This window comes from Patiria miniata, unplaced genomic scaffold (genome assembly GCF_015706575.1).
Source record: "Patiria miniata isolate m_02_andy unplaced genomic scaffold, ASM1570657v1 HiC_scaffold_19, whole genome shotgun sequence".
In the NCBI taxonomy this organism is placed as follows: domain Eukaryota; kingdom Metazoa; phylum Echinodermata; class Asteroidea; order Valvatida; family Asterinidae; genus Patiria; species Patiria miniata.
Window position 1 is genome coordinate 10,484,584 of NW_024037057.1, and position 14,259 is coordinate 10,498,842.

Genomic DNA, 14,259 nt, shown 5'->3' on the forward strand with positions numbered 1-14,259 from the left:
TGCTTACCGTTGTAAATTTTGGATAAAAATGTGTTTTTGCCCCATTTTGATAACAATGCAAGGCTAACCCCTTACCGTTTTAAATTTTGGATAATAACGTGTTTTTGCCCCTTTTTAATAAAAATGCAAGGTTAACCCCTTACCGTTTTAAATTTTGGATAAAAATGTGTTTTTGCCTCTATTTGGTAAAAATGCAAGGCTAACCCCTTACTGTTGTAAATTATGGATAAAAATGTGTTTTTGCCTCTTTCTGATAAAAATACAAGGCTTACCCCTTACCGTTTTAAATTTTTGGATAAAAATGTGTTTTTGCCTCTTTTTGATAAAAATACAAGGCTAACTAACCCCTTACCGTTTAAAATTTTGGATACAAATGTGTGTTTGCCCCTTTGGATAAAAATGCAAGGCTAACCCCTTACCGTTTTAAATTTTGGATAATAACGTGTTTTTGCCCCTTTTAGATAAAAATGCAAGGCTAACCCCTTACTGTTTTAAAATTTGGATAAAAATGTGTGTTTGCCCCTTTTTGATAAAAATTCAAGGCTAACCCCTTACTGTTGTAAATTTTGGATAAAAAGTGTTTTTGCCTCTTGTTGATTAAAATGCAAGGTTAACCCCTTACCGTTTTAAATTTTGGATAAAAATGTGTTTCCCTTTGGATAAAAATGCAAGGCTAACCCCTTACCTTTGTAAATTTTGGATAAAAATGTGTTTTTGCTCCTTTTTGATAAAAATGCAAGGCTAACCCCTTACCGTTTAAAATTTTGGATAATAACGTGTTTTTGCCCCTTTTTAATAAAAATGCAAGGTTAACCCCTTATCGTTTTAAATTTTGGATAAAAACGTGTTAGTTTGCCTCTTTTGGATAAAAATGCAAGGCTAACCCCTTACCGTTGTAAATTTTGGATAAAAATGTGTTTTTACCTTGTGCTTTGGTGCTTAAAATTCAAGAACTTGTCAGAGTAATGATGTGATTTTTGAAGAAATAAAGAGAAACAAAATGGAAATAAAAGCTTTTATACCTTGTGTGTTCACTTTATTTAGCATTTGTCCAATAGCAATTGTTTAATAGCTTAAAATAAGGAAAAAGAATGATTTAATGAATATTCATCAGGAAATCAATGAATATTCATAAGGCGAAATATATAATGAGTATGAACAAATGATGGTATAGCTGAAAAGTGGTTTCACCACTGAATATTCATAAGGCGAAATATATAATGAGTATGAACAAATGATGGTATAGCTGAATATTCATAAGGCGAAATATATAATGAGTATGAACAAATGATGGTATAGCTGAAAAGTGGTTTCACCACTGAATATTCATAAGGCGAAATATATAATGAGTATGAACAAATGATGGTATAGCTGAATATTCATAAGGCGAAATATATAATGAGTATGAACAAATGATGGTATAGCTGAAAAGTGGTTTCACCACTGAATATTCATAAGGCGAAATATATAATGAGTATGAACAAATGATGGTATAGCTGAATATTCATAAGGCGAAATATATAATGAGTATGAACAAATGATGGTATAGCTGAAAAGTGGTTTCACCACTGAATATTCATAAGGCGAAATATATAATGAGTATGAACAAATGATGGTATAGCTGAAAAGTGGTTTCACCACTGAATATTCATAAGGCGAAATATATAATGAGTATGAACAAATGATGGTATAGCTGAAAAGTGGTTTCACCACTGAATATTCATAAGGCGAAATATATAATGAGTATGAACAAATGATGGTATAGCTGAAAAGTGGTTTCACCACTGAATATTCATCAGGAAATCAATGAATATTCATAAGGCGAAATATATAATGAGTATGAAAAAAATGATGATATAGTTGAAAAGTGGTTTCGGACCCAAAATTCGGACCCAAAATTCGGACCCAAAATTCGGACCCAAAATTCGGACCCAAAATTCGGACCCAAAATTCGGACCCAAAATTCGGACCCAAAATTCGGACCCAAAATTTGATGCATGCAGGACCTGAACCCACAACGCCTGGGTTTCCAGTCACAACTACTAACCAGTGCACTACTTGGGTCCCCCCAGTACATTTCCCTATTTTATAAACTTAGCTCTTAGGTTCCCTAAATAAATTTCAATAACAGTGCTTCCACACTTAGCCACACACAACTCTGAAACTCTCTTACAAATTCTAATATTTCAACTTCCTGTCTATTTATTTTTTTGAAAAAAAAAAAATCTACCATCCAGATTGCTCTTTCTTTTTTTTGACAAACAAAAAAAGGCAAACAATTGTGTTTTTTTTGAGCTACAAATCAAATTGTTTGATCCAATCATAATTATTCTAATAGTGCATTGGAACTTAACAGATCAAGTTTTTCAGCTGGCTACAGTTCAATTCCACACATCTCGAGAGAAGACGCATTAACAAAAACATTGTAATTACTGATGACTGATTTGATTTATTGAAATAATTATGACCGACAGAACAATTCATACACAAGAGAAAAGTAAATAATAACAGGAATAATTTGTACAGAAAACCACTGCCTTGCGATGCCATGGATAGTTAGAAAGGCAGTTTCAATAATGTTACATAGTACAGACTTCATACATTGTTAATATGTACTCTGAAATTATTCTACAGTACTATTTACAGCTTTTATACAAATGTGCATAAACACAGCATTGGTAGTTAATTTTAACGGATAATTTCAATAAAATCATTTGAAATACTTCCATGTGTAGCTATGGTTGGTCATTTTTTGGTCCATAAAATATTAATCCTTCAAAAAAGTGTAAGATTTAAACTGAAAACTGTCCCATTCATTATTGCTAATTTCCTGTTAACGTTTAAAGGCACATTTTGCTTGTTTCGCTGAACAAAAACAATATAATGTACATTATTGTTGATTCCTCTGACAAATGCACTTAGTTTCTAACATTAGGTGTTTTTCAACTAACCTCAAAACTTAAACGTCATTTTTTCATAAAAAAATGAAACATAATTTCAGTGTTATCCCGATTATAGTTTTCTTCTCTACACATTTCCCTTCGCATCTGGGAAATAAATTTACCTCTTTTTTTCCGTTCAAACCATGAAACCACAGATACTTTATAGTTACTTATAAAACTAGAGACTTATGAAATAAATAATTTTGGAATCTGTTGAAGTCTGTGGTGTTACATAACCATCAGAATGCACATCTATCAGCCTCATTTCAACAATATGGATGACTGTATGTTACACACTGAGTGCGTTTGATTATTTTCCCCAGCTTACTCGCGCTTGGCTCGCGTGATGACAGACATGCGCAGTGGAGCTAAATAAACGAACGGTTCCGGGTTAAGTTTTGTGCAAGGAGCTGGAAAGTTGAACTTTGACATGACACTGAGGCTGCATCCGAATCAAGTGTCTAGAGCTAGGTCTAGCTCTGCGCCCACTGAAAATAGCGGCGGGTACGCACTGACAATAGACGTAGCCGTGGCTCTGGAAGCCTGTTTCGGACACGGCCTGAGGCGCCCGCCGAACATCACGTTGGCAGCCGTGTTCATTGTATGGCCTTATGGGATACTTACCCAAGTAACTGGCTCGGTGAGTCGGTTACTTGGGCCAAGCTTGAGTAAGCACGAGAAGTCACGTGAGAGGTAAATCGAATGCTGTCGTGCTTGCACGAGTAAGCGTGGGGGAAGTAATCGAACGCACTCAAATTAAGCAAAGCTTACCTGAATAACCCTTAAGCACTGAAGAAAGATCTTTTGCTGTTAATCCCTCAACCGTTTTAAAGTACAGTATGATTTTCTCTTCAAATATGAAAAGTCTTACTTTGCAGTACTTCGAGTCTGTTTCATCCCTGTGAAGCACCAGCAAGGTAGTGATGTGTACTTTGTGCGGTTCTTCTCTTGGGCCGCATAGTGCTTCTCAAGGGAGCTCTGTTCTGAGTCTGTACCATCCCTGCGAAGCACCAGCAAGGTAGTGATGTACTTGGTGCGGTCCTTCTCCTGGGCCGCATAGTGCCTCTCAAGGGAGCTCTGTTCTGAGTCTGTACCATCCCTGCGAAGCACCAGCAAGGTAGTGATGTGTACTTGGTGCGGTCCTTCTCCTGGGCCGCATAGTGCCTCTCAAGGGAGCTCTGGTCTGAGTCTCTTCCATCCCTGCGAAGCACCAGCAAGGTAGTGATGTGTACTTGGTGCGGTCCTTCTCCTTGGCCGCATAGTGCCTCTCAAGGGAGCTCTGTTCTGAGTCTCTTCCATCCCTGCGAAGCACCAGCAAGGTAGTGATGTGTACTTGGTGCGGTTCTTCTCCTGGGCCGCATGGTGCTCCTCAATGGAGCTCTGTTCTGAGTCTCTTCCATCCCTGCGAAGCACCAGCAAGGTAGTGATGTACTTGGTGCAGTCCTTCTCCTGGGCCGCATAGTGCTTCTCAAGGGAGCTCTGGTCTGAGTCTGTTCCATCCCTGTGAAGCACCAGCAAGGTAGTGATCGATGTACTTGGTGCAGTCCTTCTCCTGGGCCGTATAGTGCTTCTCAAGAGAGCTCTGGTCTGAGTCTGCACCATCCCTGTGAAGTATCAGCAAGGTAGTGATGTACATGGTGTGGTCCTTCTCTTGGGCCGCATAGTGCTTCTCAAGAGAGCTCTGGTTTGAGTCTGTTCTAGCCGTGAGAAGCAGTCCTTCTCCTGGGCCTTATAGTGCTTCTATAGTGCTTCTCAAGAGAGCTCTCTGATGTGAAGTGAGCTGGTAGATCTGCCATCACCTGGTCAAGAAATTTGAATATTGTCAATTTGGGAAAAAATGTTTGATACTGATTGAGAGATTTACTTGTATTCATTATTAGCTATCCTGCAAATTCGAGTGGAACAAGGTTAAAAAAAAATAGGTTAACCAGTTTGCATCGGATAACGTGTATACAAACAAAGATTTTGCGGTATTCGTAGCGGATGACAGATGAACAAGCAATGATAGCTGAGTCCTATAAATACAGATGTCAAATTGGTTCAGAGAACTCTTAGAGTTTTTAAGAATAAATTATTGTTTCACTGAAGAAGAAGTGTCTTTGCTCCCTTATTAGTCCCATCCTTGTAGATAGGATAGGATGCCTGGTTATATATCTTTGATACAAACGAATCCGGGAAATATAAATTTATAGTGACTTGGCATCATTACATCTTGCAAGGTGACAAAAGAAAGTCCTGAATAGCGCCCTCTACCCCACCTCACCCGGCCGCAGCATTACATGACAAAAACAATGAAACAAGCCCATTGGTTTTAGTTTAAACATGCCTTAGACCTTACTCCATATTTTTTATACAATTTCCTTAAAACATAAGTAGTAACTATCAAAGGTTATTAATATCACTCAATCTGAAAATAAAAAGAAAACAAAAATCCCCCACTTGCATTATTGTCCATTCAGCCATAAAAAATCGTTGTGCGTCAATTTTGATCTGTTAAGTCAATTTCTTTTTTTTCTTTAAAATTTTCTGTAGCTACAACAGTGCCCTTTAGTGCTGCACCGCCTCAAATATTTAGCACTAAGGAGCACAAGGGCACCAAGGCAAATGATAGGGCACCAAGTCAAATGATGTAACACCATATGAGAACTCAAACAAACAAAGCAGTACCACTTTGCTATTTTTTCCCAAGCTTGGATGGTACAGACAAAGAATATTTTTTTAAACGCATCACTAGTTTGAATTCAATTTAATACCAAATTAGTGACTCTCAACAGTATAGTTATGAACTCACAGTCTGTTTGATGACGGAATTTTTGTTACAACTTCCACATGGTAGTAGATTAAAAGGCGACTACAAAATACTTCAGTCTTTGTAAAAAAAAAAAAAATAGTTGACTTGATCAAAGTTAGTTATTGTACATGTACAAGTGCGATTAGGCCTAAACCTTTTTTTTCCTGAATCTTTTTTCTTAAAGTTGCTAAATGAAAGCTGTAATCGAGAACAACAAATCTGTTGGTGAACACACAATTGGGTGTTAATTTGAATTTGTTGTTAGGTTTTTCAAATAGACCTACAAACGCTGTGGTATAATAGCTGATTATGCTTTTTACCTCCTTACAAAAAATTGCTGATCCAAATGCGTTGCTGATAATGTTGGGATAATATTCTGGTTGTTTACAAGTTTTGTTTGGGTGGCTTGATTTGGTCGATCTTGTAGCTTGGATCATGTCCCTCGAGCCAGTACGTCAGACTTTCACCTTTGCCCTGAAATAAAAGAAAGAAAAAAGATAAGAGATTGATTGAAACAGATATCTCATGTTTCCTTTGAAATATGATGGACTTGAGAATCTGCAGCAGTGAAAATTGAAGGAAGGGGAGATCATTTGTCATTTGTGATGTTTTTCCATTTGAAGCAACAAACGTGCTCAAAATCTAAAGATAAGTGCTTAACAACTACCCCAAATGAAGTTAAAGATATGTGAATGCTGTGTTTTCGGAGGAAACAATATTCTAGGATCTCAATTTCTATTCAAAAGTTGCCGAGACACGTTTGTTCTCATTCAGCTGATTGAAGCTTTGCAATGTTGCACACTAAACCGCTGAATGAGTCATGTCAACGCTTGTGCACACCCATTCACAGATTAGTCCGATCACAAACCAACTAAACGAAAACTTCCAAAAAATGTGTCATTTGACACACTATTTAGAAATGGCCTTCTTTTATTGTGTTCTTCACAATGACAACATGTAATTGCCAGAGAGAATAATTTCACAGGCAGTCCGACTAGCTGTACTAAGGGTTGTTTTTCTATTTTTATAGTAATTTTCCTACTTGGGTCTCGGTCCTTTGTGGCTGGACTCTGATGTTCTCATAGAGCTATATTAAAGTACTAGGGATGTACTTGTGATGTCCTTGTGACTAGACTTGTGATATATGCTTGTGACTGGACTTGTGATGTACTTGTGACTAGACTTGTGAAATACTTGTGACTGGACTTGTGATGTACTTGTGACTGGACTTGTGATGTACTTGCCACCAGACTTGAGATGAACTTGTGACTGGACTTGTGATGTACTTGCCACCAGACTTGTGATGTACTTGTGACTGGACTTGTGATGTACTTGCCACCAGACTTGCGATGTACTTGTGAACAGACTAGTGATGTACTTGTGACTGGGCTTATGATGCACTTGTGACTGGACTTGTGATGTTCTTGTGACTAGACTTGTGATGTTCTTGTGACTGGACTTGTGATGTACCTGTGACTAAACTTGTGATGTACTTGTGGCTGGACTTGTGATGTACTTGTGACTAAACTTGTGACTTACTTGTGACTAGACTTGTGATGTTCTTGTGACTAGACTTGTGATGTTCTTGTGACTAGACTTGTGATGTACTTGTGACTGGACTTGTAATGTACTTGTGGCTGGACTTGTGATGTACTTGTGACTAGACTTGTAATGTACTTGTGGCTGGACTTGTGATGTACTTGTGACTAAACTTGTGACTGGACTTGTGACTGGGCTTATGATGCATGTGTGACTAGACTTGTGATGTACTTGTGACTGGACTTATGATGTACTTGTTACTGGACTTATGATGTACTTGTGACTGGACTTGTGATGTACTTTTGCCTGGATTTGTTATGTACTTGTGATGTACTTGTGAATGAACTTGTGACTGGACTTGTGATGTACGTGTGACTAGACTTGTGATGTACTTGTGACTGAAATTTTAATGTTCTTGTGACTAGACTAATGATGTACTTGTGACTAGACTTGTGATGTACTTGTGACTGAACTTGTGACTGGACTTGTGATGTACGTGTGACTAGACTTGTAATGTACTTGTGACTGAAATTGTAATGTGCTTGTGACTAGACTAATGATGTACTTGTGACTAGACTTGTAATGTACTTGTGACTGGGCTTATGATGCACTTGTGACTAGACTTGTGATGTACTTGTGACTGAACTTGTGACTGGACTTGTAATGTACATGTACTTGTTACTGGAACTGTAATGAACTTGTGACTAGACTTATGATGCACTTGTGACTGGACATGTGATGTACCGGGTACTTGTGACTGGACTTGTGATGTACTTGTGACTAGATTTGTGATGTTCTTGTGACTGGACTTGTGATGTACTTGTGACTGGACTTGTGATGTATTTGTGATTTATCAATCTTAAGTATCTCGACCACAAGCAAAGACAATGATCTTACCTGAGTGAATACCGATGAGGAGTTTGAGTTTCTCATCTTGTTTGTGTGGCATGATCAACTATCAACGCCCTCCAGGAGATGCCATGCAGCGGAGGCGATCATACCAGCATGACGGCTGCCATTACGGATCAGTAGGCAAGAGACCAACATGTAGGCATCGTCGATGCTTTCAACCTTGGCAAGATGTTATTATTTAACACTGGTTAATTTTGCTTTCAGACATTATAATAGAACATACATATTTGCGTGGTTTTTGCCTGAACTAGTAACCATGGTAGCATCAACTTAACCTCTGAGTGATTGTCATGACTACGCCTGCGAACAGCCGAGTAATGTTGACAATGATAATGCAAGTGACTTTTTGTAATTATATCACCGCACCCACAGATTCTGTGTTTTTCAGTGGCCGAGAGTGTGCATCACATAGTATTTGCTATTTTCTGTCTACATGTACATGGCTAAAAGGACTATGGCACCCTCCATTTTAATACTGACTACTTTGAGTGGCATAATCAAACTACCGGTAGCCTCCTAGACCTGTTTTATAATACCACTTGAAGCAGTCAATATGCAAGACTACAAATTATAAGCATAGCTTGTAAAGTACTCTGAAAGTAAAACAGATCTAAGATGGTAGAATCAAGCCAAGCAGTAACGGGTAAGGTGCTTTCTGTCAATGTATTGTTGATCATTTCATGTTTGCATATTAACCATAATAAATGAACTTGGATAAGTGTACTAAGTATAATCTATTGCAAGTACCCTTTAAAATAACTTCCTGTGATATGGCACGTTTGGCTTAACCAGTTCACATCAGACAACGTGTATACACGCAAGGTTTTGCGGTAATCGGAATGGATGATGGATAAACACGCAAGCGAGGCCTAAAATGTCTGTCAGTGGCCCGCTTGCAGCGAGCTACCCGTAGATGACAGCCTGAAGCCGTCTGGCATCCAGATTCATGAAAACAATCCCAAGTCTTGGTCTGGTCAATGTCAAAATAGTCCAGCGCGAACTGGTTAAAACAATCTGCTGGGTCGTATGGAATATTTACCTTGTAGACGTCATAGTTGGAAATGATGGCGTCGAACAGCGTGTGCAAGGCATTCAACAAGTTAACAACCTGGAAAGTTAAGAACAAGACGTAAAGGGTAACTCTGGTGACACTATTGGTTTGCGATAATCTGAGTAGACAATTTGGTCAAATTTGAGTACATTTTTGATAATACATTGTAGTATATACATTTTGAACTTAAGCCGCCTTTGAGCAAGGGCGGATCCAGAACACAATTTTTTACTGTTTTGGTCCCCCCAAAAAGAGGGTCAAAAAAATTACGGCGTGGGGTTCGTGGCCCCTTAACATGCTTGAGGGCCCCGAAAATGTTTTTGATTGTAGATACTCTGTGGTGCGATCCGAGGCAATTTCTGACCACTTTAACCAATGTTTTTTTTTTAGGAAAAGATGGTGGTGTACTCATTGCCTGCCTTTATTGCGATGTCACATTAAAAAAAAAAAAATTGGTTTCATTTTTTTTTGGGGGGGGGGCACGGAGAGACTATGGGTACTTTTTCCCATTTTAAGTCCAGTGCGGACAGCCTAGGACATTTTCCTCTCGGTTACTTTTCCCGAGTCCAGCGGTTACTTTTACTGGCCAACTGCTGCCCAGGAAAACTTCCCACGGGCCCAGGAAAACTGACCAGGTCACTTTTCCCGAGACGATAAGTCCAGTGCGGACAGTGCGAGTCGGTAAAAGCGGCTCAGGAAAGCGTACATCCGGCCCGAGCGCCCTGTTATGCATACAGGAGACCACACGAACCTGCCGCGTGCAGTGGCCGAACATTTTGTAGAAACACGCTGCGGTGTATCATCAAGTTCGAGCGGTAAAATCTCGTTAAAATATATATTTCAACGGACAAATACATACACAGAGAAGAGAGATCACGTTCTGAGAATTAATTTGCGGAAATTCTCTTTCTCTACCGATGTATGTTATTTTCTACGATCCAAATTCGTCCTGATACGCTACTGTAGTCATGCACGGAACATCATGGTCCGGTACCGTACGTAGGCCGTAGTCACTGGTTCCTGGCCCACATCATAGCTTTGATTCTGTAAGCATGCGATGGGAACCAACGAATACTGATGGCACTGCTGCCGCACGGAACATCGTACAGCGGCATGGCTTCGACGACGTGCATCACAAATGCGTCAGAATTATATGCCTTTTCGTCAAGATTTAGCATGTCAAGATGAAATAATATCGTGTAAACGATTATGTTGTGCATGCAAATGGCGTGCGTATCGGCGGCTGAAAATGTGATCGGCAATTTGTTTTCTGTGTACGGTGAGTCATTTTACTGACACTGTGACAGCTCGGTTACTTCTCCCACGCGGTCTGGGTAAATTTTCCCGTGTCGAAAGTCCAAGTGCGGACAGTGGTCACATTTGACCATTTCTCATTTTACCATCGTCTCGGTAAAACCTTCCAAAAAAAAAGTCCAGTGCGGACACGGCTTTAGCCTTTTACGGTCACCCACTCACCCGCTCCCCCGGTCAATGTTGTTCTCTCCAGCTGATGGAGCACACACCGCGCAATGAGAGACAACATTGACAGGGTGGGGGGGGGGGGGGGGGGGCAGCGAGATTTGGCCAGGATTCAATCGCGGCCAAAATGGTTGGGACACTTGGAAATAACCTTAGCCTTTCACGGTCACCCACTCCCCCGCTGCTCCCCCGGTCAATGTTGTTCTCTCCAGCTGATGGAGCACACACCGCGCAATGAGAGACAACATTGACAGGGGGCGGGGGGGGGGGGGGGGGGGGGGGGGGGGGGGAGGGGGGGGAGGGGGGAGGGGGGGGGCAGCGAGATTTGGCCAGGATTCAATCGCGGCCAAAATGGTTGGGACACTTGGAAATAACCTTAGCCTTTCACGGTCACCCACTCCCCCGCTGCTCCCCCGGTCAATGTTGTTCTCTCCAGCTGATGGAGCACACACCGCGCAATGAGAGACAACATTGACAGGGGCCGGGGGGGGGGAGGGGGGGAGGGGGGGGGGCAGCGAGATTTGGCCAGGATTCAATCGCGGCCAAAATGGTTGGGACACTTGGAAATAACCTTAGCCTTTCACGGTCACCCACTCACCCGCTCCCCCGGTCAATGTTGTTCTCTCCAGCTGATGGAGCACACACCGCGCAATGAGAGACAACATTGACAGGGGGCCGGGGGGGTTGGAGGCCCAGCGAGATTAAGCCAGGATTGTAGAGGCAATTTTGTAAAATTGTAACGAATGGATTTTAAATTCAAACATTCCATCTATCTTTTGACGTACCGCTAGAGGTCGCCCTTTCGTGTAATTATGTCATCATGACAATGTTTTTGTTGGACATTCCTCACTAAATATTTGCATAATTTATATAACTGTAGCAAAATGCTTCCGTCTTCAAGTTATATTTAATTATCATTGCACTTCCGGTTACACCGGAAGTAAAGGTCAAATGGTTTGTGCCTGGGAATAAAATATATTGCCAGTGGCAATGTCTGAAACAACAAAAAATTAGAACGCTACTCTGTTCCGTTATAAAGTTATAATTAAAAGTACAATGTAAGTTCTCAAAATTTGATGTTAACCCGCTTGCTCGGGATACGGGGACCATCGAATGTACGCTGGGCATGAAGAAGAAATCACGTCGTTCAAACATTAAACACGATCGGAAATTTAACGTGTTCAAGATCGCGAGGGGAGCTCTCCGAAATGAACGGAAAATTTCACTTTTTTCCGGATCGTAAGTAAACTTCAGTACAACCATCTTAATCATCGATGTCTTCTTGTACCTCAGGTGGCATATCTAGTAATTTGGAGGCCGTTTTGAAGGTGAAATCTGATGTTTTTTGTTGGAAAATGTTGGTTTTTTGGGACGGTGTTGTCCAGCTCACGGTATTAGCTTGGACCTTACTATCGCCAGACCATGTCCGAATGTTAAAAAGGCGATAAGTTTGGTCCAAGTTACTCGGACTAGGCAAATCGGTGGAGCGTTTGTATGGAGGGGGATACCCGTAATTCAACGCTCCACTCAGTAGAGCTAAAGCATGTCAAGAGTTATATACAACACAAAAGACAGGACAACCCCGGAAAGGGAAATGTTGCAACCTGACGCCATTCTTCCTTCATGCGATTGTGTGCAAAGTCTATGGAGAGTCATATGAATCATATGACTCTCCATAGACTTTGCACACAATCGCAGAAGAGGCGTCAGGTTGCAACATTTTTTTCCCGGGAAAGTTAATGACAAACCAGCCGAGCAGACTCTGCTGCACGGTCCTGTCCCGGGATAAATCCTGGACTTCTCAGTCGGTGGTCGGCGATTTTGCCTCTATTCCTGATGTTCGAGAGATGCATTGTAGACGTTTTTGTAGCGTAAAATAAGTTCCAAGTTGGTGCAGAAATCAACTCGCCGTAATCCTGATCCTGGCCTACTTGTATATGGGCGCGACAGCGCTGCGTGAACGTACGGTAGAACAATTAAGTAAGCATCGATCATTGATCTCCATATACACAGACTGGATAGGACATCGCGCCGTGTTTGTGCACGAATGCGCGGCCGAACAATGGCGGCGCGTTTACTGTCAGACGGGTAAACGCGTATTGTGCTTTCACTTTGTTTACTTTGGAAAATGGATTGTTTAGTGAAATTGTTCTTACAGGAGGGAGTTCAAGCGCTCCTCCAAAACAATCTTAAAAAAAAACCCTGAACGATGAAGAGTTACCCTCCAAACAGCTTTTCCACACTTTCTTGATATACACTTTCTTATTATGCATTTTCGAAATTCAAGAACCCCCCATTTCCTTTTCCCTTATTTTTTTTTAAATCCCTTCTCCTCCCAAAAATGATTGTAAGTAAATTGCCATTTCATTTTTGGCACATTGGTCATTAGAGCACACTGAATTACTCCATCAACGACATGAATAATTGTATTAATAATATGCTAAAGCCAAGGCAGACATAATTCAATCAGATTTTGCATATAAAAGTTATAAAGGTTATTCGAATAAACTATTTTAAACAAGTCAACTTTTGTTCATTGCCATTGCCGGGTCAGTCATGCACGTTTAGGCCTAGGCCTATGTCTTAAAAAACATGGACGGCGACCAGCATGACAGGTCTAGATCGCATGGAATTTGAACAGAATATCTCGCTATAGCTACCACACAGGCCTCCATCCCCTCAAACTCAGAGCGACAACACTAACGATATTATAATTTGCTATGTTCATATTCCTCCATGCCATGTTGTAAGACATCGTTAAAAAACAACTTACTTGTGAATAAATTGTCCTATTCTTCAACGCTCCTTACTTCCCGACTCCAGCAATCTAATGCTGCGCACACCTTGACTATACTCCTCATCGATTTTGATCAATTTAGATCTCTGTTTCTTTTATTCTTTCAAAAATGACAAAGAAACCGAAGAAAACCCAGCTTCATTTTTTAATCCTCCGTTCGAAAGTGTACACAACTCGAATGCGAAATTGTGTTCTTTACCCTTTTCAAAAAACGCGCGCGCGGACGCACGTTCGTACGCGATGTCCTATCCAGTCTGTGTATATGGAGATCAATGGCATCGATCATATGAAGTCTGGTTTCCAGACCAAAAGATTCTGACTATTTCTCATGATCATTCACATAGCTCCATTTCTCGACCCAAAAAAAAGGGGAAATTGATTTATTGACCGATAGGCCTATACACAAAAGGCATAAGAACGAACCGCGAAATTTCGACTCAATTCAGAAGCGCCCCCTGCTGAGCACAACTTCGGCATAATCGTTGATATCGGGAGCCACGTGCGCAATAACAAATTTCATATTACCGGCAATAGCGCCCCCACATTTGATTGGATACAAAAAGCAACAGCGCACTTTATTGTGCTGATTAAATAGTGCAGAAGAGAACTGATTGATAAATAATTTCAAATGTCATGAAAAAAACAGCATTGTGAATAATATAAGCATATCAACGTATAGTGTGTGTCTACAGTGCGAAAAATGCAATCCCAATTGAAGTCAACTTTAATTGATCAAAAATAATACTCA

At 40.5% G+C, this 14,259-nt stretch overlaps 1 protein-coding gene across 1 annotated transcript; it reads right to left on the minus strand.

Moving 5' to 3' along the window:
• Positions 1-8,209: 8,209 nt before the first annotated feature.
• Positions 8,210-12,679, minus strand: LOC119725758 (speract receptor-like). Its single transcript, XM_038197318.1, has 3 exons — positions 12,463-12,679; positions 9,224-9,292; positions 8,210-8,343 (listed from the first exon to the last, which is right to left on the minus strand). Exons 1-3 carry the CDS (start codon positions 12,565-12,567, stop codon positions 8,224-8,226), a joined length of 294 nt encoding a protein of 97 aa, XP_038053246.1. The 5' UTR covers positions 12,568-12,679; the 3' UTR covers positions 8,210-8,223.
• Between the last annotated feature and the right edge of the window lie 1,580 nt (positions 12,680-14,259).